At 46.2% G+C, this 26,002-nt stretch overlaps 1 protein-coding gene across 1 annotated transcript; it reads left to right on the top strand.

Moving 5' to 3' along the window:
* Positions 1–437: 437 nt before the first annotated feature.
* On the top strand, positions 438–25,509 carry UBE2D2 (ubiquitin conjugating enzyme E2 D2). The gene is made up of 7 exons (XM_056502235.1): positions 438–782; positions 9,397–9,460; positions 13,001–13,032; positions 13,124–13,201; positions 13,295–13,400; positions 22,989–23,082; positions 24,621–25,509. The coding sequence occupies exons 1-7, from the start codon at positions 759–761 to the stop codon at positions 24,664–24,666; spliced, it is 444 nt and encodes a 147-aa protein (XP_056358210.1). The 5' UTR covers positions 438–758; the 3' UTR covers positions 24,667–25,509.
* The last annotated feature ends 493 nt before the right edge of the window (positions 25,510–26,002 follow it).

Below are 26,002 nucleotides of genomic sequence, written 5' to 3'. Positions count from 1 at the left end.
CCTGTCCCCTCATGCCGGCCCTGTCCCTGTCCCTGAGCCAGCGCTGTCCCCTCAGGCTGTCCCTGTCCCCTCAGGCTGTCCCTGTCCCCTCAGGCCCGCGCGCTCCCCGCGGGCTCGGGCCCGGCTCGGCCGGGACTTCTTCCCGTCCCGTCTTCTCGCGAGAGAACGCGCAGTGGCGTCACGAGCCGCGGCGGCCGCCTGGCGCGCGCGCGCTCTCACGCCGCCGCCGTATCCTTCCGCGCGCTCCCCCTCCCCCTTCTGGAGAGTTCTGCACGGCGGCTCCGCACGACAAATAGTCCCCGCAGCTCCCCGCCCCCCACTCCTCCTCCCGCTTCTTCTCCTCCTCCCGCCGCTCCCGCCCCGGCCTCTCCCTTCCCTCCCCTCCCGGCCACGGCGGCGTCTCCGCCCCGGGAACCGGAGCGGTGCCCGAGGGCAGCGGCGGCGGCGGCGCGGCGGAGTGATCCGCTGCGGGCGGCGCGGAGGCAGCGCATAAAGCGGCGGCGGCGGAGGGAACGGAGGAGCTGCGGCAGCGCTGAGCCCGCGGCCGCCACCGCCCGACACCGGCCAGGCCCCGGCCCCGCCGCCCCGGGGGGCCCCGGTCCCCTCCCGCCCCTCCGCTCGCTTCGTCCCTCCCCGTCCCCTCCCCGCGCAGCCGCCACCTCCGCGCTCCTCCTCCTCCCCCCCTCCCCTCGCAAATAGTCCCGCGGGCCGCCCCCTCCCTCCGCCCGCGCCCCTCCTGCCGCCGCCTCGCGCACACAATGGCGCTGAAGAGAATCCACAAGGTAAGGGCCGAACCGGCCCGGCCCCGCACGGCCCCGCTCCCCCCGGCCCGCTCCCCTTATATAACCCGGCAGGGCCCCGGGCCTGCAGTGGGGGGGGCGGGCAGGCCGGGCCGGGCCGGGCCCGCCCGGGTTCCCCCCCGCGGGGCTCGGGCCGGGCTCAGCGCAGGGGCCGCTCCCGGGGGCCGCGGCCGCTTTGTTCGAGGGGGGCCGGGCCGGGCCTGCCCGCAGGGCTGCACCGCGGCCGGGCCCCCTCTGGAGCAACGTGGCCCCCGGGGCCGGGCCGGGGCCGCGAGGGGGCGCCGGCGGCGGGGCCGGGCCGGGGGTGGCGGCGGCCCCGGAGCTGCTGCGGCTCCGCGGGGCTCGGCCCGGCCCGGACGGGGGAAGGCGCTCCGAGGAGCGAGCGTGGCCCGCGCTGGAAGTTCCGGCGTGGCTGGGCTCGGAGCCCCGTGTCCAAGGCCTCCTCTGCCTCCTCCAGCAGCGACAAGGATCGCGGTGTCGGGCAGCGCTATAAACCTGTCACACAGTACTCTGGTGTGCTCTTTTAATGGAGCCAGCGCTGTTGTAGAGCCTGAGTCATCCCGCAGGCTTGTAGGGAGAGCTACAAGCTTGCCTTCCCCTGAAGCGGGAGCTGCGCCGTGCTCCATGTCCCGGCCTTTTGGAAAAACACTGCTGCCCAGTTCTTTGCCGTCTTAGGACAGTGCTTGCTTGATCATCAGTGTCTTTTAGCAGGGAAAAAAACCCCTCGACGGTAATTGCAGTCCACGTATATTACCTTGGTGACTAAGGCAGGGAATTTTTATCCTTTACCCTGTAAAATGTGTAGCTGTCAGTTTGGAATCTGTACAAGGTTCTGGTGTAGGAAACAGCTCTCCTGTAGCGTTTCTTCTTTTGATCACTATGTAAATTATTTTTTATTTAGAAGCAGCTGTAAATGCACTGCCTCATAGCTCACTCTGTAGCCCTGTTTGGTTTTGTGTGTAGTGTCGGGTCTGTGTTAACATCTCTGCTTTGGTTGTAGGTTACCTTGGAGGCTTTGTAAAGCTTCGTGTGTCCTACTGATCAGGTTAAAGCTCAGGTGGAGAAGAAAACTGAAGAGAGCTTGAAGCCTTTCTTATGCTTGTGGAATAGGTAGCCCTGGGAAGGGAGATATTTTGAGTATGATTTTAGACTGTTGGATTTTCCAGCTGTGGATCTGGTAGTGAGTTAAATAAGGAAATTGTGTTCCAGCTGAGTCTTGCTTCTCTGCAGTTTTCTGTCCCTTACTTCAGTGGTCCTCAAGGCATTGTAAGGACTCTCCACAGTGTTTGTGGGTTCACGGGTGCTTTGGAAGAGCTCTTACTCCTCGGCAGTGGGTTCATAGACCTGGGAGAAACAGCAATGGATGCTGAATAGAATGTGGCTGTGGGGATCTGGGCGCATGCAAGCAGTGCAGGGCTGTTGTGGGGAGGGTGCATCTTGTGTCAGGTAACTCAGGAAAGCTGCTTGGTTGTAGTTTCAGTGCATACCGAGGGTCAGGAGTCAACACTCTGAGAGCATGTGTGTTTCCAGGCTGGTTTGTGACAGGAGAAAAGCTGCACGTGAGGAGTCTTTGTTAAAGCTGGGTACTTGTGGACTGGCTCTTCGTGCTGCTTTTCAAGAATAAAGAATGCCAAGAGATAATAGGGACTGTGTAGGGGTATGAGAGTCTTCAAAGCCTTGGGAAGTAGTGAGAACATCACCAAATCAGTTTTATGTGAGCTCTGAAAGGAGAGTTTCAGTGGAGTGAGTGTGGTGCTTGTGCAGGAGAGGGAGGTGATGGGGCTGGAGGCAGCATTTCCACAAAACAGCGTATGAGGAGGGAAATAAATCTGCCTGTTGTAGCAGCCCAGATGCTTTGAAAGTCGGATGGGCGTGAAGCTACAGGCTGGAAGGAGCACTCTGAGTGAGTTGCTGTGGGTGTCTCAGTGTAACTGCCTCGGTAATCATGGCTGGCTGTTTACGCTCTGGCTATTTTAAACCCCGTGGAGAGCACTCCTATCATCATCTCAGGGTTGTTCTGGTCTCTGGGAGTCTGTCGTGGCTGTCCCTGTCAGGATAACGAGGGGACAGCCAGTTTCTGACCTTTGCTGCTGCAGCTTGTGGAGTGAGTAGGAATAATCCCAGTGGACTTGAGCACAGAGACATGATGGGAGAGAAAACTGCTGCTTTGGCTTTTTTTAAGGGTGTTATCAGTCATAGTATATCAGTGTGCAGGGCTCAGTCTGGCCACTGGCTCCTGCTCTTGGCAGTTGGGGTTTTTACTGAACCACAAAGGCTTTCTATGAGGTTTTTGTCCAAATTTTTGTGTCCTCGGTTAACACAGGAAAGGAGAAAATCCCAAGAGTGAAGGTTTGATACAGTGTTACCTGAAATGGCCCCTCGTATGTTGAACTGGGCTGGGAGGAGGGCAGAACAAGCAGTGAGCCAGTGTTGCTGCTGGCGTGTGAGGCAGCACAGGAGCCTGCAGGGTCTGTCCCAGTATGTCACTGGTGGCACAGTTGCTCTTGGGATTGTGCAGAGGCTCGAGCTGGGGTAACATGTGTGCACACAGCAGCAGCTGTTCTCTACGCAGATGCTCCAAAAGAGCTCAGGCTGGTGAGAGCTGCTCTCAGATTGCTGCCTGTGTTACTCACCACAGTATTTCGGGCTGTGCGGCTCCAAATTCTTATTTAGGTGCTTTTATTGGATCACGGGTCTGAAACTTGAAATCTTTTCTTGTGAGAAGTATTTGAGGTGTAAGCAATACTGCCAGGCAGGGTCCTTGGGGGTAACGTAGCATAGTATAGTAATTGAATTGGTATTTTTATATATGTGTAAAAATGATCTATTTTATTCTAGATGTATTTTATAAGAAAAGCAGTGTGAAGCAATCCAAGGCAGGATGGAAGAGATGTACAGGAAGACCTTCCATTTTAAAGTTTAAGCCAAAACCCTTTGGATTCAGCCACAAACCCATCTGTGTTGCTTACCTTCAGGGAATGCAGTACCTACAAGTGGATAACTAGGGCACCGTTTGGAGTTCTTTGAATGGGAAAGCAAGGGAAGGGTTGGCTCATTGTCTTTCAGGGGTTCCCCTGTGCGATCAGCGGGTGAGGGGGAAGGGAAAGCAGCAGCTGTGCTTGAGCCCTGCTCAAGTATAACACTTTCTGTAGCAGAGGAATTGGGGATTACTACTGCTTATAGCACATAGACCCAAAAACCGGGTAGTTAAACTGGATGGCATAGTGCTGTGTAGCTGTCTGTGGAAGAGGGTGCTAGTACTTGCTGTAGTCCTGCAGTCCAGAGATGCTTAGGCATCACTTCTGCCAAAAGGAGCAGTGCCTGTGGGTGGGATGTGTGAGGACAAGGTGCAGAGCAGCATTGGTGGCCAGAGTTGTCTTTGTGCTACCTGTGCTGAGCAGACCTGGTGTTATTTCTGTGCTGCCAGTTCTGTACAGCAGCCAGTGGGAGCAACTGGGTTCTTCCGCTGGGCCTCTCGCTGCGTGCGTGGAGCTGCCAGCACAGCCCATCTGTGTTGGAGAGCTTGTGTACAGAGAATGCTGCTGCAGCTTCTGTTAGCTAGAGAGGTGTTTTGATACTCAGACTCTACACCAGGAGGAAGTTACACATTGCTTTGGTCTTCTTCCTGTTCAGGCTTTGGGAAAAAAAAAATAAAAAGGAAAGGTGGCAGTTACATCAGAGCTTGTTTATAACATGTACTTTGGTTATTGCTGTGTTTCATGAGTTCTCCTGCTGCTCACTTGCCTTCTGACTTCAGAGTCTTGTGAGGGGTCAGAGTAGGAGGGTCTGAGCGGTTTTGAGCATTGCAAAAGCAATTTTTGTCAAAGGGAAAGGATTCAAATGCTTCTGTTAATTGTGGGGAGAGCATTAGAGTGGCAGATGCTCTGGAATGACAGTTCTGTGGGTGGGAGGGCACCTATGGACACTGTAGGAAATTGTTGGTGTGACCTTGGTGCACATATGTGACACTGTCTGCTGCCCAGAGAGCAGAGCTGAGGGAAATGTCTCTGGATACAGGCTCTGGCACTTGGCAGGGAGATGCTACTGGCCCAGGAAAGGTAAACAGGCTCTTCCCATCCTCCTGCCCCGTTGGCCCTGCACAGGGAGCTGGCAGCTCCTCTGTACCATGGTCCTGAGGTGAGGCAGGGTGTGATCCCTTCGACTTTGGCCCTCATTCCCCATTGCTTGGCTTTACTCTATTGGAAGCTGGGAGCAATTCATGGCTAAAGTAGCTACGAGTTCCTTTTTGGTTACATAAGTCAGGATTTTATAACATCTCCCTACACTGCCTATTGCTGAAGGGTTCAGGGGCTTCAGGCAAGTAAACTTGCCAAATGCAGATGGAAAGCTTATTTCACTTACAGCAGCAACCTGAGGCAGAAATTAGGTTTATAATCAAGCTAATGTGGTCTCAGTAAAGTACGGTGTGAAAGCAGCTCAAACTGGAGCAGAGTGGAAAGCCCATGGAGTTCAAGCTAAGAGGACTTTGGATAATCCAGAGGAAACCATATAGTGTGTTGGAGTGGATTTGAGGAGCTATACTGTGTACCAAGGCTCAGTGAAATTGCTGGAGCTGACTAAAAGTGTGCTGGCTTTTTACTTGCCTGATTGTCTTCTTGATGTTGCAGTTATGTTGGTTATTCTTACTGAAGGCTGTATTAGCATTAACTTAATCCTTAAAACTGGTCTTATCTTTTGGCCAGAGCAGGTTTTACCAGGAGTGTGTTACACTGGGAAGGGATTTGTTGTCTAGAGGAGTAAATTGGAATGTCACTAACAAATGTCTTTGGAGTTGATAATTATCAACTTGAAACATGTGCAGGGTTAAACTTATAAGACTTAAATCATTTGTGTTTGATAGTTTTTTGAAAGCTTCTTGTGCAGTTTGTGGATGCCTGCACTGAGGTGTGTCTTAAAGGCAATGTACCAGCTCCTGGGAAGTAGAACAGGAGGGTAGGGATGAGGGTGGTGTGGGGCTGAGTGAGGCTGGTGGCACTGGTTTACCTGTGAGCCTCGAGGCCTTGCTGGCAGCTGATGCCTTTCATGACTTGGGAAGCACACTTGGGGGATCTCTGGTATAAGCACGTTCCATCTTCTTTAAAATGCTTCCCTGAAATCCCTGAGTAGGGATTGGTTTGTTGTGAACTTAACCCAATTTAATCATGCCCTTTTGGAACCTAAATGTCAGTTTCTTGTGAGATTTTTGTAGCTTTTAGGGTATATCCTTTGTGGATTTAATGGTAGTAGGTTTGTTCAACTTGACCTTTAGGCAGGACACCTAGAACCTTGCTTGTGGTGTGTGTCCACTTCCTCATTTTTACTAAGGGACTCATTAAAAGTTGTGAGATGGGTCAGGTTAATGGTAGGATCCACAGCAGTGGGCCTAGCCCCAGGGGTATTTTGCTTAGGGGAGATGGCAGAAACTTTAAATTCTGTAAGATGCCTTCAGCTAGAAAGCCAGCTCAGGGTGAGGCAGCCCTGGGAGCTGAGTAACTCAAACTGGAACTTGATCTAAAGGCTGCTTGTAAATTCCTGAAGCAAAACCTGCATGTGCTTAAGGATCAAAAACTGTCTGGAGTGGAAGCTGCTGTGGCTTTCTTCAGGTTTTGGCTTAATATTAGTGTGGTCAAGGTCAGTTTTGATCATGGACCAGCAAGACTTCCTGGATCACAGGGAAAAACAGTGGGCCTTGCAGCTTGGGATCCAATACATTCAGGTTGTAGATGATACCAAACTGTAACTGAATCCTCTGTGTGTTATGAGTTCCAGTTTTATGGGGACTCCAGTCATTTGTTCTGAGTTACAGAAACCAGCTGGTTCTCAGAATCCCTCAGCAACAGCTGGAAGCCAGGACCTCTCTGGGACTGAACAGGAGCCTGCAGAAGGCAGAGCAACCTCTGGGGCAGGTGCCTGGCTCTGTGCAGCAGCTGTGGGTGCTCCTCTCTGTGCATGCCTGGGTAGATGGAGCCATGAGCAGCTCCTTTCCTGTTCCTGAGCTTGGCTCTGCAGGTGTAGTGGGAGTCTTAGAGCAGCTGGAAGGGAATGGCACGGCGTGTTAAAGGGCTTATCCATGCCCTGCCAGGAAATCCAGGGGTGTGTTTGCCTCTCCTCTAGGCAGAAGCAGCTGTGCCTGCACTCCAGAGGAGTCTTGAGGGGTGAAGGGGAGGAGCTGAACTTGTTCTCCAAGCTGTTCTTGCAAAATTTGCGGAGTTTTGTGCTGCAGGGGCTTGAATTGAGAGTTGGTGCAATACATTTTTAAGCACAAGGAACTTACACACTGGTTTTTACATAGACCTTTTAATCTGTGATGTTTCACTCTGTGAATTTACAGAGCAGAACCTGAAATGCCACCTTGTCACTGGTACAAGTGGTTGTTGTAAGTCATCACTTTCTACTGAGATAATACTCAGGGCTTCAGAAAATTCAGAAGTCTCCCTGGAACTGAAGATGTAGAGAATGAAATAGTATTTTGGTGAGAAACTGCTACTACCTGAACTTCACTGCTGCCTCTGTGTCTGTTGGGGACTTACCTTGTGGTCCCTCTGTTATGCAGTTTGGTGAAGTGGTTGGTGTATTTGGGCAGCAGGATGTAGGAGTTGTGTCAGGGCAGCTCTGGAGCTGTGTATTCTACTAACTGGGGGAATGTGTGCCCAAGCTCATGTTTGTAACTATTTCCCTTTTATAGCAGGGAAGGTGCATGTTGTGTGTTCATCAATATCCATGGTGGGTTGTGGTCATGAATGGAAAACATGGATTCATTTTTACAATTGTACCTTCCAAGTCTTGTGGATGTATAATATTGATGCATAAAATGGGATGAGAAGTGGTAAGGAGTACATTTTTTTTAGTTGTGTGTTTGGGGTTTTGAATACAATAGTATTGAATAGTTTGATTTTTTTGAGAAAATCTGAGTCCAATACTGTTTGGAAGCAGACTGTATACCATGCACCTTTAGAAGGAGTAGATACATTGCTGTTTTTAAAGTTTTCATGTTGTGTGTGGACTCACTTCATCCTTTGTAGTCTGAATAGGTTGACCCTGAGGAAGGTGTGTGTAGGTTTCTGCATGTTCCCATGCTGCCCTGGTGGTTCAGGGTGCTGAACAACTCCAGAGGGCTTTGTGCCTTTGGAAGACACTTGGAGATGCTCTCTCCAGCTCCAGGAGGGAGAAGGCTCTTCAGCAGGTGCCTCATGCTCAGTGTCTGTTCCTGTTCATGTCCATGCTGAGCACCAAGTGGAAAAAGCCCAGCAGGAGCACTAGAATACCTTCCATAGTCTGGTGTCGAGTCAAGGAGGCTTCCAGCAGGGCTCTCTAGAAGCTGGAAGTTGCTGAGGGCAAAACCCAAACTTGTGTGTGTGTCAGGGCCTGTGAGGTTTTCTGGGGCACTGCATCCAGAGGGGGAAATCCACAGACTGGTGTGTTTGATGTGAGGCAGCATTTGTGTCTGTGGGTTTGCTTAGTGGTGGCCTCCCAGTTCCTGGGAAGTAGAAGCTGGAACTCCCAGAGATCATCTGTTCAAGAGCTTAATCACTGCCTGTAAATAACAAAAGGCCATTAAATGGCAAATTTCTTCCATTCCTGCAATCAGCTTGTCTTAATCATTGTACTTAAATGTTTTGTCTGCCAAAAGCCTGGTATGGAGATTCCAGTCGGGAGTGTTCTGGGAGGTGAAAAGCTGAACACACAATGGACCAGGGACAGCATGGGAGTGTTTCCTGAGCACTAGATAATAGTTGTAATCCTTATCTGGTGTGTGTTTAGCTTTCTAGACTGAGTTCACAGAGAAAAATGGTAATATGTTCAGGCCCATCATGCAAAGCAGGTCAGTGACTGAGCCAGAAATGGAGCAGATAAAGTTTGACTTTAAAAGTTTTACTTTTATTTGCACTTCCCACCAAGCATACACTTCCTGGGCAAATGTTTGTTGTGAATTACTGGTAACAATGCTGAAATTTTGCTTCAAATTGAAGCAAAATAGTATATTTCAGGTGTACTGTGAGTTACTCAGCTTGTTCAGACTCATAGGATTTCTTCATAGGAAAATTTGACTGACACAGCCACTGAAAAGTGGGGGTTTTGATGAGGTCTGTAGGTAGGAGAGGCCTCGTGTTTTATTCCATTTCACCCATGGTCACTGATGTATATGTGTGGAGGTGAAACAGCCCCAGGTTCTGGGAGCTGTGTGTGCTGCAGGCTGGCTGTGGAGGTGCTAAACTGGATCACTGTAGCTGGAGCAGCACTGGAACTGTTACAACTGAGGAAATAAAATAAGGCTGATACTGAGTGTTGTTGGATTGAGGCCATCTTATCTCTCTGTGACCCAGGGCTGGTGGAAGATATAATACCTTGGTAATGCTTGGGACCAGTGCAGGCAAACCTGGCAACTCCTGTGAGGATTGCTGTGACTCAGGGCTCTGGAGCCTGGACAGGTCACTGAGGCCTGTGCCAAATGTATCTCTTGGGTTTAAGATGCAACTTTACTTTGCAGAGTCCTGGTTATTAGTTCTGTGGTTCTGCCTGAGTGCCCCTAGCAGCCTTTGAGCAATGACATGGTTGTTTTTGAAATGAAGTGAAACAAACTCTTCCTGTTTTTTAGGAGTTGAACGACCTGGCACGTGATCCTCCAGCACAGTGTTCAGCAGGGCCTGTCGGGGATGACAGTGAGTATCTGCTCTCAGCAAGCACCTGCCCTCTCCCACATTTTTGCTTTTCTTTCTGAAGTGGGATGTCTGGTTCCTCAGCAAGGAGAAGCCTTCTGTTTCTTTTAGAGTACTAGATAATACTCCACCTCCTGATCTGAAATTTGCTACTCTTCCTTATCTCTTATACCTTCTTTGTGTGCCAGTGGTGTTATTCCCATTCTATTGATTGGGCAACTCAATGCACATCTTAAATTACACCTTTGAAATTTACTGTTCTGGAATTCTCATGGGGCATGGAGTTAGAAAACCTCAGTAGATCTGTGGTCAAACCAAGCAGCTGCCCACAGCCTTCTGAACTCAGATATCTAAACTTACATGGTGTCTGAAAACTGTACTCAAATCAGCATGCACTGCCAGGTCCTGTGTAAGAGACAGGCTCAGACAATCGTCTTGGTCTTCCTGTGCAAGTCTCTTCACCTAGGGTGTGACTGGGGGTTGTTGTTCTGGTCTGTGCTCACACTCTTACCTGTAGCAGCTCTGACATGTGGAAAAGGCCCCTGGAGAACCCTCTGAAGCTGTGACTGCAATGCCCCCTAAACAGCACACACTGAATTTGCTGTGCAGTGTGGTCTGACAAGTGATGTCAGATCCAGGCTCCTGAGACACGGGAGAGTGGGGCAGGGAAACCCTCCTTTGTGCTGAGAGCTCTAAGCTCAGGTATCCTTTCTAAAATTAAAAAATGCTGCCAAGGTCTTTCTGAATAATTTCTGAGTTACTCAGCAGTGATGAAGTGTATAGAAAGTTATACATTCCTGTAGAAATATAGGGCTACATTTTAAAAAAAGCACTTGAAACCTGAGGGTGAAAATACTGAAATTAGTGGGAATGTTTTTGTTCAGCAGCTCTTTCAAATGAGTGTAAGCCCAGCTTGGTTTTGAGGGTGTTCAGCAGTAGTTACTTCACAACTGATTTCTGCTTTCCAAATAGTATTTGAAAGAGGCTTGGAGAGCCAGTCAGAGGCTTTTATTCCCTTAAATTAGCAAGTGTGATTTGTGCCATGATAAACTTCTTTGTTTTCCAAAGCCTTATCAAAGGTGATGACGATTGTCTGGCAGAGGAGGTGATAACAGAAGTTGGTGAAGGCTGAGAATGGAAAGTTACTACTGAGTACAGAAAGCTTTAAAGTATTATTCAGTTCTCCTGGTGCCACCTTTCTCAAAGACCTCTAATGAAAGACTTTTGTTCCTGAGAGTCACAATTTGGATGTGTGTAAGTGGATAGCAGTGGCAGCAACAGAAAGGTGCCTTCTCCCAGGTCCCTGTGCCCCATGTCTGCAGCAGCTGCCTTGTCACAGCGACATTTCCCAGCATTCAGGACATGCTGTGCTTGCAAAGTGCTGTCCTGTGGCTATTCCAGCTGATACAAACTGTCCCCAGCTGTAAGCTTCTCATCCCTGTAGTTCGTGAACCTCAGAAAGTAAAGGGCTGTTCCTGCCTGAACTGTAGGAATGGGATTTTCTTGGCAATGTAGTTTTACTTGCTTCCACCCACCTCTGGCCTGTATTTTGGAAATGTGCTGGGGACTGGATGACATTGGTGTGCTTCCAGTGGCTTAGCCTTTTCCAGACATGTACCTGTACTGACCTACTGAAAGCCAACAGCCCCCTGCCTGTGTAAATACCTCTGTATGGCTGATCTCAAAGGAAAGAATCAATTGGAATAAGGTCTGCATGATAAATCCATCTCTGCATTCACCACACTTGTCCTGGATGTTATCAGGATTTAAAGCTTAGGTTAAACAACCATCCAAGTCTGGGGTGGGAGTTGAATGGGAGGAAACACAAACCTCCCTTCTGGCTTTCAAAAAGTTGAGATTGCCTGTGGATAGGTTTTTATTTCTGGGGTTTTGTTGGGTTTAAGGGAATTGTTGGCTATTTAAGATTCTCTTTTCAGTGGTGCCTCTGCAGAGCAATCACAGTGAATCTTATCAGCATCTGCTGGTGCCTGTGAGATTTTTACTGGTTTTGTTGTGATTGGCTACAATCTCCTGTGGGATTTCTGCTGCCCCTCTGTCCTTTCCTCCAGGTTTCTCCCTGTCCTGCTGTAGGTGTCAGGGAGCTCCTGGGAAGCTGTCTGAACCCCTGGAAGATGGATGAATGCTGTATGTGAGCTGCTGTCCTGGTTTCATAATTCTGCACTGGATGTAGAGTTTCTCAAAGCTAGGCTCCTGAGTGTGAATATTTAAATAGTGAAATCCTCTGTCTCTGTTAGAGCTGAGAGCTCTAAGCTCAGGTATCCTTTCTAAAACGATAAAAATGAGTTGCTGAGATCTTTGTGAATAATTTCTGAGCTACTCAGCAATGCTGAAGTGTACAGAAAGTTACACATTCCTGTAGAAATGTAGGAGTAGATTAAAACAAACCTGTTCCAACCCAACACTCTTCTCCCCTGGCCTTGCAGGGCTGCTCCCACTCTGCTTTTTTCCTCCTTCCTTGTATGAGATCATTCTGAGCTGTACCTGTGTAATGCCTGTACCATGTGTAATTAAAAACTGCTTGTGCTAGATGAGAACAGGTAGTACCACTCCTGCTTTTGGCCCAGATAGTCCTGACAGCTGACGACACCAGGTGCCAGTGAGGCACAGACACTTCCAGGTTGCTTTATCTCCTGTCTTGGAGACTTCTTTGAAACAACTGGAGTCATCTACAATTCCCCAGCTCTGAAGGTGCTGTGTAGGTGACAGCCTTGATGAGGGAAGCTTCCATAGTCTTAATTCACAGATAATTTCCTAGGCTGGTGCTCTTTGCACAGGCACTGGAGCCTGTGGAGATTGGGGGAGTTCTCAGAGTTCCCCTGTGCACCTCCAATGAACTGTCAGCTTTGACTCTCTTCCAGCAACGTTCTTCACACATCCTCTGTTAGCAGGTGAAAGTTCTCTTGGGCAGATGCATACAAGTCAGAATTAACTTCTGTCTATTGGACCTGAAGTGTGTCCTGGCACATGCTGCTCCAAGTATGGGGCAGCCTATCATTCCTGCATTCTCTTAGGATGGTTCTTTCTGCTTCTTTAATGGAATCTTGAGGCCTCTGTGGAGATTAGGCTTAAAGGTTGTGAGGACACCACTGGTTTAGGTCACCTCTGTACGTGTGGCTTACACAGAGCTTGAGCTTCTCCTCCATGTGTCACAGGTGTGAGTTCACGCTGGACCTTTGCTGTAGCTGGCTCAAAGAGGGCAGTCATGGCTGCTGATTCAGCTGATCATTAGAAATTACAACGTTTAAACTCACAATTTTGAGTCTGAGAAGTTGTCTGGAATTAGGTGGATTTTTATTGTGATGGGATTTTTTGCAGGGCACGTGTGGTACCACAGCAGTCCTGGAGTGAAGGCTGCAGTGTCGAGTGCTTCCCTCTGTCTCTCTTTAATTCCTTGGCTCGCTTCCCTGCAGCCTTTCAGAAGGCTTTGTTTTTAAAATAGACTTTTCTGTGCTGCTTTGTCTGGAAGAAAGTAGATCATTACTTGAGCTTCTCCAAACTGAAGTAAATCTCTCTCTTTTTCAGTGTTCCATTGGCAAGCTACAATAATGGGACCAGTAAGTATGAGAGAATTGATGTTCGTGGCTTTTTATGGCTGGTGGTCGTGTGGTAACTCCTCAAGCTGCAATGATTCTTTTTCATTAACAGAACGACAGTCCCTATCAAGGTGGAGTATTTTTCTTGACAATTCACTTCCCAACAGATTATCCCTTCAAACCACCTAAGGTGAGTGGCTTCTGCCATAAATATATTTGGTACCATGTGGATACATGTGATGTATATTTGTGAGCCTACACTGAAATTTTCCTTCTTCTGCAGGTTGCATTTACAACAAGAATCTATCATCCAAATATTAACAGTAATGGCAGCATTTGTCTTGATATTCTACGATCACAGTGGTCCCCAGCACTAACTATTTCAAAAGGTACCTCCAATGCTTATTTCATTTTACTTGCTAAAATGAAGTACTGATTTGGGATGTAAAAACTGCTGCATTCCTGCTGGAATCCACCATTTCTGTGGTCACAGCTTCTGTCCTGTGACTCTCCATGGAGCTTGCAGAAAATTCCTGAGCATGGGACACTCAGGACATCAAGCTTCCCTGTGGCCATAGGGAGACTCCTCAGCCTTGCCAGTGGATCAGATAAGTCTTACAGAGTACATACTCCTGCCACCTTACCTCAGAACACCAACTAAAAATAGATATAAATATGTATAAAATAAAACCTAGACTTTAATGTTCAAGATACACACAGAGTAAAATATGTAAGGGAGGGAGCAGCTGTGGATTTTAAAAAATAGTAAAATTGCTAGTTTTTTGTCACATTAAAAAAAATTTCTCTGTCAAGGGAACATCATAGTCCATGTTAGTAATTTAACAGAACTTCCAATGATGTAGACTACCGAAACACAGTTTAAAACTCACCTAGCTTGAGCAATCTAAAATAATTAGCTAATAGCATCTTGGTCCCTGTGAACTGTGTTAGCTTGTGGGGCACTGGAATGTAGCCTTTGTCTGGTAAAGCAATATTCATATTTAATATAAATAGGAGGCTTTAAGCATCTTGAAAGAAGACACAGGCTGTATTTCTTTTGGCTATTGAAACAGTAGATTTGCAAACTGATGATCAAATCTATAGGTCTAGCTATGGCTATTTAGAAGTATTTGGAGTCTACCCTGTGCTTGATGTCTTAACCCTTCTGTTCTGTAGCTTCACACTGTCCTTGTAATCAAATGCTGCAGTTGTCACATTGATTACATTGTCCTTCACAGTGTCCCTGCTCTGAGGCTCTCCTGTTGCCTGTCCTTATCTCCAACTACATGTGATGTTCCCAGGCACTTTCTGGTTCAGACAGGTGATCCTGGTACATCCCATTGGACATCATCACTGTCTGCCTTTCCCTGAACCCACAGAAGTTCCCACCTTGTCTGTCCAGCTAAAGGCATTTCCAGAAGCAGATGGAAAGGCAAAACAATATCTCCTTGTCTCTTGTCAGAATCTGCTTGGGCACAAGGCTCAAAGTCTTGAAAGAACTGAAAAAGTGGTGTCAATGAAGAAAAAATGGTTGATTGTCAGGTTGCTGCAGTTTCCTTACAAGTGCTCCCAGTCAGTACTGGCTGCTCTTAGAAGCACTAAATTAGCCCCAAGCACTGATGTCTGTTCTGGTTTTATTTAATTGGTGCTTAACAAGAAAATGCTGTATTGTTTTAGGGAGTCTGAAGTGACCATATGGATGATGGGGTGATAGACAGCACGATTGAAAATGCTGGAAGATAGACAGCAATTAGGACACTGGGAGAAGATGGGGCAAGAATTTAAGAGGCTGGTCCAGGGTGACAGTGAGCTGCCTATTAGTGGCTGTCAGTTTTAATCATTCAGAAAATACATCCTACTGTTAATTTTACTGCCCAAATACATTTGCAATATGCTTCAACATCTCAATCTCCCTCTATGTTCTGCTTTGAATTCTTTTTTTTCTTACCCTTTTTAAATGATATCCTTGTGACTCAGCTGGAATAAGCCATGGGATCAGGGTGACTGTTCTGTGCCACCTGCCCCTTCCAGTGCCCTTCTCCCTCCTGGGTTTAGGGGGCTCTGTAGTGCTGATCACTTCTCATTGCTGAACAGTTCAGCTGAATGCCCACACTGCTGCACACAGCTCTAACCCAGGAGAAAACCTTGTCCCAGCTCCCTTGGGCTGCGTTTACTGAAGGAATTAAAACAACAAAGCAAATTCTTAGAGGCAATTTTATAGGAATACTTTCCTCAGAATCACAGGGATGTCCTGTCAAATGGCAGACTTCATAAGCAAAGAGCTGATACTTAGGGGAAGTGTTCCCATCTTGAACAAATGGAAGTAAAGTCCACAAAGGCAATTTGAATCTTTTGGGGTTGAAATCTTGTGTTCAGTCAAATTAGAATGTGTCTTCAGGGATATTTCAGCTTTCTAGTAACTGGGCGAAATTATCAAAGAAGGAATGTGTTGTTAGCAGGAAAAATTGTTGGATTAGGTAATTCAGGGTGAATAATAAGATTTAAAACATTCAGCAATAAACTCACACCTCTTCCAAATCAGCAATTTATTATTTGTAGTGTAGATTTCTTAGAGTATTTCCTAAATTGTGCCACCCTTTAAATTGGATGCTACTGGAAGCAAGCTGTTTGAATTTAAAATCTGTAAGCAGATAACTTAGAGCACAGCTATGAAAAAATATGCTTCCTATTAACTGAGAAATCTGGGAAGAGCAGAAACAGTCTTTGTAGGAAAGAGCTTATCCTGCACAGCTTCCTCCTCAGACAGCTGGGAGGCAGCACTGTCAGCAGCTCACTGTTATCCTTGCAGTTCATGTGTGGTAAATGAAGATGTTTTTCACTTCAACCTGAAAGAGAGAAGGGAAGAGGTTTGCAGTGACTTCCTTTGGGTTAAATGTGCCAATTTTTGGTTGAAAGACTGAAAAATCATGTCAGTGCTACTTAATCATTTCAGTTTATTGGTATAGGTAGGGGTCTTGGCTTCTCACACTGTTGAGCCAGCCCTCTGTAAACAATTTAATAAAGTGATTGTGGCTATGATAGTGGTGATTGGCATTTTGGGGTTTTGTTCTGTCCCTCCTACAATTGTTAAAACTTGGGAGAACAGCAGTGGCTGTCTCAGTACAACAGCTGACTTGCTTATATTAGTAATTCTGAACTCAGTGTTCCCTCAAGAATACATAGTGAAGAATAAATAATCTTGAAATATAGTCTTAACTACATTGTGGTGGGTAATTTGAACTCCAAGGCTTAAGCAGAATGTGTAGGCTTAAATTAAAAACATTATCTCCAAGTCTGCATAAATAAGAATCCCTGTTGCCTGAAACAGGAGAATGAAGTGTTTTAACATTATTACAGCTATTTTCAGCCATTTTGGGGGAAAAACACTCTTTTGAATTTGGCAAGTGGCTGTGCAAGAGTTAATTCTGAACTAAAGCACTTCTGGAGTGAAGGTTGGACTAATCTGCTGGCTTGCCCCACTTGTCCCCATGTTTTGTAACAAATAAGTCATGCAGCCTGTGTGGATGTGCTGGAGGGGCAGTGAGCAACCTCAGCCTCATTTGTGTATGACCTCAGCTCCCACTCTACAGGCTTCCATGCCTGGTGCAGTGAAGGTTTTTTGTGATGTTGCTCTTCAAGAATCACTTAACTAAGATCTGCTGGAAGTAATAGTACTGAGAGATTGAATTGGACATTCACAGTGCTGTTTTCAAAATCAGGAAGTTGGTTTCTGATCATGTTGGCTTGTAGTTTGCCTGTTGTAGCATTTACCCACATCACTGGGAATGGCTTTGTCACAGAGCATGGGTCATTCTCTCCAGCTGTGCCAAGCTGGGGTTCTGAGGGAAATGCCCATTTTTATGTTTCAGCTCTCACAACTGTAATTGAGCTGTGCACAGCCAGAAAAGGCTGTGCAGGGAGGAGTGGTGCCAGGAGGGCTGTGATCCTTTCCCTCTCTTGGGTGCTGACAAAGCTGTGTCTGGAACATGCATCCAGTGTGGGCTCCCCAGCCCAGGAAAGTGGATGTACTGGAGAGAGCCCAGTGAAGGGCCAGGAATGCCATGGAGGGGCTGGAGCATCTCCCCTTAGGAGGACAGGCTGAGAGCTGGGACTGTTCAGCCTGAAGAGGAGGAGGTTCAGGGGGATCTTATCGGTGTCTGTAAATACTTGAAGGGAGGATACAGAGATGACAGAGCTCTTCTCAGTGGTGCCCAATGACAGGACAAAAGGCAGTGGGCACAAGATGAAGCACAGGAGGGTCTGTGAACAGCAGGAAGCACTTGATGTTGTGGTTTGTGAGTTTGCTGACCACCAGCACAGGATTTCTTGGGACATTGTGGCCTGTCCCACCTTAGAGATACTCTAGAGCCCCTGTCCATGACAGGTTGTCATGGACAACCTGTCTTAGGTGGCTCTGCTTGAGACAAGATGATCTCCAGAGATCTCTTCCAGCTTCAACCAGTCTGTGATAGACTGGGCAACACTTAACTTTTCTTCTTTTGTCACCAGAAATTGTTGAACTGACTTAGCAGGAATGCAAGCTGCTTTGAAGGCAGAAGTTTAAACTGCTCAGATTTAAAGGTACACTTCCTGTAAGGCTGGGGAAGATGGCTGGAGGAGTTGGAAATGGGGTTGTGGTTAAGAAATAGGATTTAACTCTAGCAGAGGCCAGAATTCCTTTCATTTATTTGGATGCATCTTGCTTGTTCACAGTCAGGAGCCAGGCATTTGAACCTGTTGGTCAGTGGTGTTTCCAGTGTTTAATGCTGCAAGCTTAACATCTGTCAGTGCTGATAAAACTTTGACAACTGTGCATCTCAAGTTTCAAGAGTTTGGAGCCTGAAACTCAAAAACAGTGATTGTGCAAGAGAATGCTCCTTACAGGAATCTGTTTTTTTCCTGATTTTGAGGAATAGAGATGGAAGCAGCAGTGAATCTTGATGTGGAGGCTGCCAGGCTAATGATGAACAAAGGAGCCCTCACTGGTGAGAGAAGCAGGACAGCTGGATAAACCCTTCAAAGCAGAATTAAGAACTACTCCTCAGCAGCATCACATGTCCAAAGCTCCCATTTCTGCTGGCAGAGGTGTCTCCCAGCATACCAGGCTCAGTTAAACCTGAGCTGACAAATGGTTCCTTTCACACTCAGAAACTGGGCTGGACCAGAAGCACAGCACTGTCTGCCAGAACCCATGGCCTGGCCTCCAGGAGGTGACAAATCACTTTCTTTGGAAAGCCCTGGCACAGTGTTTGTCATTCACCCAGGACAGAGCATGTGGGGTGGGCTGCTGCCACTGCTGTGAGCTCGTAATGGCCAGGGATTGATGCTGTTTTATCCAACTGCTCTGTGTCACTGCATGAGCTTTTCCATTATCAGGTGGTCCTGACACTCTGGTGTGACTCCAGCCAGGATGGAGAGTGTCATCCTGCTGTCCTGCCAGTCTGGCATGCAGACCAACATCTCAGCACCTTCTTGGTACTGTAGCAAGCATTTTGTTGGTGCAGTCTCTGAGCCTGCCTAGAGATGGACCTTTATTCCTAGATGGATTCTAAAGTGGCTCCTCTTTGGAGAGCAGTAACTGCACAAAAAAGCAGTTGGATCAGAATACACCAGCTGTTTCTTCTGGGTAGCTCATTACCTTGGAAAAATAAGTGCCATTTATTTCCCTTCTGTGAATTCAGCTGGAGATTCCATGGCTCCTCAGCTGCTTTTCCTTCCTCTGAAGTGCCCCATAGATGAGTGCTTTACTGGAACGAGTTTGTTTGGAACTTCAGCTAGACTTAAACATCAGGATCTGTAGTGGTTGGTACCCTGTGTCAAGGGGGTGGCTGGAGTGGTGGATATTAGACCAATCAGGCTTTGCAGACAAAAGTGAATGAAATGGGGTTTGTGTTTTGGAAGATGAGAGGATCAGCTGCTTTGAAGAGTCTTTTCACCTCTGAGTTCCAGGAATTTTACACACCTAAATTTGGATGTTCCAATAGCCAGATGGGCTTTAAATTATCTTCTGCACTGCTTGTTTGGCTAGTGCAAGGAAGGCTAGTGGAAGGACCTGTGGAGTACTGACACCATGGATTGTCCTGACAAATGGCTGAGCTGCTTCATAGCAGAGGAAACTCAGCCATGGAATTTACATATGGAATTTGCATCTACATCTGCTCAGTCTGAGGTGGGGCAGAACCAGGAAGGTGCAGTTGCCCATGGAGGATGGTGGGCTGACCTTGGTGGTGTGAGAGCACAGCAGCTGCTAAGGTGGATTGTGGGGGACTGGAGCTGGTCTTGTTGACAGGCTGTCAGTGGCATGATTTTCTGCACAGAGGAACTGCCTGGAGAAGGATTGCCTGTGAATTTCAGTGTTTCATGCTTTGTAAAGGAAAGACTTGCAGTGGGAACTTGGATCTCAGTTGTGCAGTGTTACACTGGTGAGCCTTATTTTGCATGTTGCTCAAGCAGTCTTAAGTGTTCAGTGATCATTCTGCCTGATGAGAATGCATTTCTGTCAATGCTCTGTGGGGAAGCTGAGCCCATTTTCTAGAATCACTTTGTTAGCAGTCCTTCTGCTTGATGGGATTTGTTCTGCTCCTTGGTGTTGAGGAGTACTTGGTCTGTGCTAGTCCCTGGCAGCAGGAAGCACACTGAAGAGTCAATTGTATCTGTTGGCTGCAGAGATAGATGGGGAGTGTAGTTGAAGGGTTGGAGGTCAGTAGGCTGCCTGGTTGGTGAAATAAAACAAAGCAAAACCAATTTTCAAGTGAAAAGGAGCTTTAAACTGACAGTGGTTTAAGTTGCTTAGTAGCTGGACAGCTCTGACAGCTAAGAGTGATAAGAAGAGAAATAGTTCTGTACAGAGTTATTTCAAGGGTTTAATCCCTTGTGTCAATGGCAAGTAAAATTTATTTTGCTATTACTGAGAAAAATCCAGACTTGAATTCAAAGAGTGCACACTTGCGGTACATCCCTGCCAGTGAGAGACTTGAGGGGATGCTGCCAAGCTTTGCCTATGGCCATGCAGGATGTTCAGGTGTAAAGTGTCACTTACCTGCCTTGTGTAGTTATTCAACTCGATTCTGTGGTTCCAGATTTTTTTGGGAATTCTCTTTTTATTGTCTGATAGTAACATTATAGTCATTTAATTAGAAAATGTCAAGGCTTTGCTGTGGAATTCATTGCAGTAATCTTGACTGCAGAGGAGGGTGGCCTGGTGAGTCTCTTATTCCATGGTGTTGGTTTAACTCATTACTCTGATGCATCAAAGAACTCTGATAAACAGCTGGCATTTGTAAGGGCTGCTTCCCCTTTACCCTTGCACTTGAAACTTTGAGGTGGTGCCTTTTCCAAGGCATTTTTCTGCATGTTAGTCTAAAAACATGTGCATGTGCAGTATTCTAGTGGAGAACCTCAGGAGAAACTTGCAGAATTGATTTTGGACAAATAGCTGGGTTCAGCAAGATATCCAATTAAACCAGTTTAGTTAAAAATGCTTTTTTTGATGAGGATGTACAGATAAAAAGGGAATTATGTGAAGTCACCAGCAAGAGCGAGTGTAATGAGAATAGTTTGGAATAATGAAGACTTAGAAAAATAAATCAAAGCAGCTGAACGTGGCAGTGCAGCTTGAAGCCAAATGATTGTGTCCATTTTTATTCAGTGTTTTTGGAGTGATACTGAAAAGTGAACTGCTGAGTGTTAGGAAAAGGGGTGTGAAGGTAGGCAGAGAGCAGTGGGCAGACCTGCAGTGTGGTTCTGCTGATGAAGGCTGAGCCACTGTGTTCAAAAAAAGTCCTTGAGTTTTTAAAGAACTGTGATAAGATAAAACTTGAGGGAGTAGTTATAACAGTTGACCAGAAAAGTTTAGATTTGATTTCCTGTGTCTTCTGGTGAAGGCAGGGCTCAGATTGGACCTGCCTTGCGTATCCTACAGCTGAAGAAACTTCAGTGACCAAAGCAGTGGAGTCTGACAGACAGAAAGAAATGAGCTTCAGGAAAATTGCTGGAGAAACAGCTGTTTTGAAACTGCACTGACTGGGAGCAGTGTGAAGTGGCAGAGGGGTTCCCTTTGAAAACTAACATGGGCTTTACTTGATTTATAGGTGGGAAGAGAACTGGTGCTGGGTCTGTGCTAGAGGCCCTGCCTTGCTAAGGGACACAGTTCAGCAGCAGTGGCTTCTGCAGACCTTCACACTGAGCTGAGAGGGAGCTCAGTAAATGGTCCCTGTGTCAGTTGATGGGGAGAATCATTAAGCTCTTAACTCTCACAAATGCACTGTGGAAAACTGGGAAAAGGGAGAAGAGCTTTGCTCCTTTTTCTAGAATCTGAAATATGTTCACCCAAACCAAGACTGGTTTATTACCAAACCTGTTTTAGAAGCTTTGAACTGGGAATTGATAATTCCTTAGTGAAGGGTCTACAGAAACAGGTGGGAAAACTGAATTAAGTGGCTTTGTGGGTTCTTGGTGCTCACAACACTTAGCAGTTTGTGCAGTTCAGACCTAAGGGAAGCTTTCACTCTTTTCCCACTTGAAAATAAACTGAATATCAGACCTGTTTTCATCTTCTCTCTGGAGTGTAGTAAGGCCCTGGCACAGGTTGTCCAGAGAAGCTGTGGCTGCCCCATCCCTGGCAGTGTCCAAGGCAAGGTTGGACAGGGCTTGGAGCAACCTGGGCTAGTGGAAGGTGTCCCTGCCCATGGCAGGGGGGGTGGAATAATATGGACTTTGAAGGGCCTTCCAAGCCAAGCCATTCTGTGGTCTTTGTTTTGTGGCCCTGTTTTAACCTATCTTAACTCTTGTGTTGTTTTTATGGGCTGCATTCTGTTTCCTTTCATTTTTCATAGATAGCTCTGCCTCCTGCAAGTGATGGAAATTGGAGCAGATTTGTGTTTAGTGTCTTCAAACTCCTCGCTCTTGTCATCTGCACCTTGCTTGGAGGCTGCACTGTGACAACTGCTTTGCTGCAATTGGTGAAGGGACAGATGGAGTGGCACTGTTTGATCCAAACAGGCTGAGAGAAGGGAATGTTTGGCATTTTCAGGAGTGGGGCAAGATGTCCCTGCCATGCCTGGTGTAGTGTTGTCCCAATATGCTTTGCTTATAACTTCCTGCTTTCTCCTCTGCAGTGAGTAGGAATGTCCATGTGCTATTTGTGGCTTTGCAGCAGTGTCCTGGCTCCTTGTATGGATGAGGGTTGTCACTCTGCCGAGCGGGATGTGCCTTCTGGGATACACACACCATGTATTTATAGTGAAACACTCCAGTTCTAGGGGCTGTGGTCGATAGCAGAGCAAGGAGCTGGGCATTTTTGGGTCATTTGAATGCTGCTCTACACTAAATCTATCTCAATTTCCCTTATGCTTGGAAAATAATTAAGTCTCTCAATTCACTGCAAGACCAGCTTATTTTTAAACAGGTTTTCCTGGCCAGGTTGGATTAGAGCAACCTGTGCTGGTAGAAGGTGCCCCTGCCCATGGCAGGGGTTTGAACAAGATGAGCTTTAAAGTCCCTCCCACCCAAACCATTCTGTGATTCTTAAGTAGCTGTGAACATCCCTTGTTTCCTTCATTTCAGCTGGACTTGTCTGCTGTTTGACTTTTGATAAATGTTTGTCCAAGTCATCCAACAATGAGGTGGCTGCTTTAGGGAACACAGTTGAATTTTGGGTGCAAAAGCAAGATGTTTTCCCAGAGGACTCTTGGGTACCAGGCTCAGGCAGAACACTTCTTGTGATTTAAGGCCACTGCTGGACAGACCTGTCCAGGAGGTTACTGTGATGTTGTGGTTGTGAAGACTTGTGTAGTTCACTGGTAAAAGGAGTTTGTTCAAAATCACTCAGCTGAATTACGTGGGATTGATGCTCCTTGGCAACCTTAAATAAATGCTGCTGATGCTACTGGCTGGAAGGGAAGGAAATGCATGGACTGACTGGTGCAGGTGTCCTCAGCTGTCCTGGAGCTAATTCAGTGTCTCTTTTCTCTCCTTAGTACTTTTGTCCATCTGTTCTCTGTTGTGTGATCCCAATCCAGATGATCCTTTAGTGCCTGAGATTGCACGGATCTACAAAACAGATAGAGAAAAGTGAGTATGGAAGCCAAAACCCATGGAATTTGACAGGGCAGAATCCACACTTACACAGCAAAGGGGAACTGAGAGGAACTGTTATTTGGAAAAGAGTGAGAGTGAAAAAAGGCAAATCAAAGCACTGTGGTCGTCTTAGAATTTTTTTTGTGTTTTTCCCTGGGATCTTCATAGTGCCACCACTTGAGCTGCTTTAATCCCATGTAACCACCAGAGGGAGAGCAAGTTACTCCAATGGGAGAATATTCCATGGTAGCTCTGGGTCTGGAGTCATACAAAGAAATAACAAAATCTCCCTTTTTTACCTTCACTCAACAACACAAGGGAAGAACCAGTGGTGTAGAAGTGGGGCAGGAGGACTTTCAAGCAATAATAGAGAAATTTCAGTGCTTACAAGTACTTTACAGTTCAGTGTTTTTGTAAGCACTTCATACCTCTCTGTTCCCTAATAGATCTGATCAGGGAAGGGAAAACAGTCCACAAATTCGCTTCCTCTACTGCATACTTGGGGAGCAGTGTTAGAGAAGTTTATGCATCCTGGTTTTGAGAGCTGCAAGACCAGCAGCACATATTTGAAGACAAAATCAGCAGTGATTATCTGCACTTGTAAGTGTGCAGAACGCCTTCCTATTTTTTCTGAAAATAGGGAAATAAATTTTGAGTTTAAACAGAAGGAACTTACTCCTTGGGTAGTCTCTGAGCAGTGATATGAAGGAGAGTTAGCTACAAGTGGATTGTCAGATTGTTTAAGCTAAGGAACGTTATCTACAGACTGAATTCTAACACCAAAGCAACTTGGTGTATATAACTCTAGGAAACTTCAGGCTGTGTTTTACTCTACAAATTCTGTAGAACATGAACAGCTTGCCTTCTGTTGTCAGAGAGAAGCTTTCAGCAGTGCAGTTAATCACACAACTGCTTTTTTTTACACAAGTATACTGAGCTTCCTTTGGCTGTAAAGGGTATTTGGGTGCAAAAGCTAGATTTCTTGGGAACTGAATTATATTGTGCCTTCAGAATAAAAAGATTCTGATGGACAAATCATTGTATCCTGACAGTCATCAAAACAGCCAAATGTGTAGGAAGAAATAAGGCTGTTGGGGTTTAGAAGATGAGTTGATGGCAGGTCCTGGGCCTAACTTTGCAGGGAAGCAGGAGATGGGGGAACATTTTAATCTCTTCTCCAGAATGACCAAGTGAAACCCTACAGTAAGAGTTTCCCCAGGGACACAGCAGATGGGGCTGGGGGAGGCACAGATAAAGCCTTCCTGAAAATCCTTTCTCCTCAGCCCTGTTCTTGCTCCATTTTGTGCTTCCAGTCACAAAGATCGTGTATTCCTGTTGTAAATACACCCAGGTATCTTTTCCATGAAGCACCGTGGGCTTTGTTTCCCCTGTTTGCATAATGTTTCATTTTGCTTTTAAACTTCACAAACTGATGATAATACTGTGATTTCATGCCATGTGTAGACTAGAGTGCTGGAGCTGAAATACTGTGCAGATGCCATGTTAAGTAAATCCTCTTTTTGTACATACAGGTACAACAGAATAGCTCGGGAATGGACTCAGAAGTATGCGATGTAATTAAAGAAATTATTGGATAACCTCTACAAATAAAGATAGGGGAACTCTGAAAGAGAAAGTCCTTTTGATTTCCATTTGACTGCTTTCTATGAGCCCACGCCTCATCTTCCCCTGTGCACATGTTTACCTGATACAGCAGTGCTGCGTGTTGTACATACTTGGAACAACAAACTAGAAATACTGTATTTCCCCGTACCAACATTGACTCCTAGCAGAGAAGTGTGTGTGTGAAAAGCTGGTTCTTCAGTCATAACTTTGTGAGCCTAAAAGCATTCCTTGCTGAGTTAAATTGGGAAATCAAATGGGAATGGGGAGTGTTCTGGTGGGTTTCAGATTTTCTAGGGACAGTGTTGCTGATCCATGAAGGATTTTAAGTGGAATCCTTTTAAACTCATAATAGTTATGAAAAGCAAGGTGAAGAACTTGAAGCTGTTTCTGTATTCATTTTATTCTGAAGGACCTACACCTTAGGTAAATGTTATGACCAATGAGAAACTGTACCCACATCCTGTGTTTAAGGTCTAAGTTTAACCGGTCACCATTTAAATGGATTGGAGCTATTAGTGCATCAAGTGATGTTGATTTGTTTCAACTCTCTCCCTCCCTTCATACTTTTTTTGGTTTGTATGTGGTTTCTCAGTTAATACCTAGCTAATAGCTCTTATTTTTTCTTAAGTTTTTTAACTGCTTAGGTCTTTCTGGATGTAAGGGTAAAAAAAAAAAAAAATCCATATGACAGAAAACTTGTGTGTATTTAAAGACCCAACTGCTCCCCTGGAGCTTGTACGTTCAAGAATGAATTAATCTGTGTAATAAACTGATTACTACAGTCATTACATATAACTTTGTGTGAATAGGCTTTTAATTTTCAGAGCAGTTTGTTACAGGCTTAAACTAACGGTGGATTTCTCTAAAAAAACTTTTTGGGCTGAAGTCGTGAAGCAGTTTGGTTTGCATCACACAAGGCACCTGAAGAGGCAAACAGGAGCTTGAGCACTTAGATGAAATCAGGATGTGTAGTGTGCCAGGAACTTGACTGTTAAACCAAATAAGCAGTTTACTAAATGCGAATCAGAGTGACATTTTACAAAGCCTGATGGTATTACTCCCACTTGCATGGGACCTAACACAATGCATATGTACTGTAGGTAAGTGAAACCTTATGTAACTAAAAAAATGGATGTAAAAGGGTAAAAAAAAAGAAAAAACCTACCAAACACATCAGCACAAACTTTCATAAAATGTAGCTTTTACATAATTACTTTGCACTAAACATTTGCAAATGTTCATACAGTTTTAAATTGTACTTGTATGTGTCTTTTTTTTTTTTTTTTTT

Source organism: Oenanthe melanoleuca, chromosome 13 (assembly GCF_029582105.1).
Source record: "Oenanthe melanoleuca isolate GR-GAL-2019-014 chromosome 13, OMel1.0, whole genome shotgun sequence".
Lineage (NCBI taxonomy): Eukaryota > Metazoa > Chordata > Aves > Passeriformes > Muscicapidae > Oenanthe > Oenanthe melanoleuca.
Note: the sequence above shows the minus strand (reverse complement) of the source record. Positions and strands in the feature narration are given on the sequence as shown.

Bases quoted from the DNA above. Each gene is read 5' to 3' on its own strand.
- UBE2D2 (XM_056502235.1), top strand. From the start codon at position 759: ATGGCGCTGAAGAGAATCCACAAG. The intron at 13,033-13,123 runs GTAAGTATGAGA...TTTCATTAACAG, and splicing joins AAGCTACAATAATGGGACCA to AACGACAGTCCCTATCAAGG. The intron at 13,401-22,988 runs GTACCTCCAATG...TTCTCTCCTTAG, and splicing joins AGCACTAACTATTTCAAAAG to TACTTTTGTCCATCTGTTCT.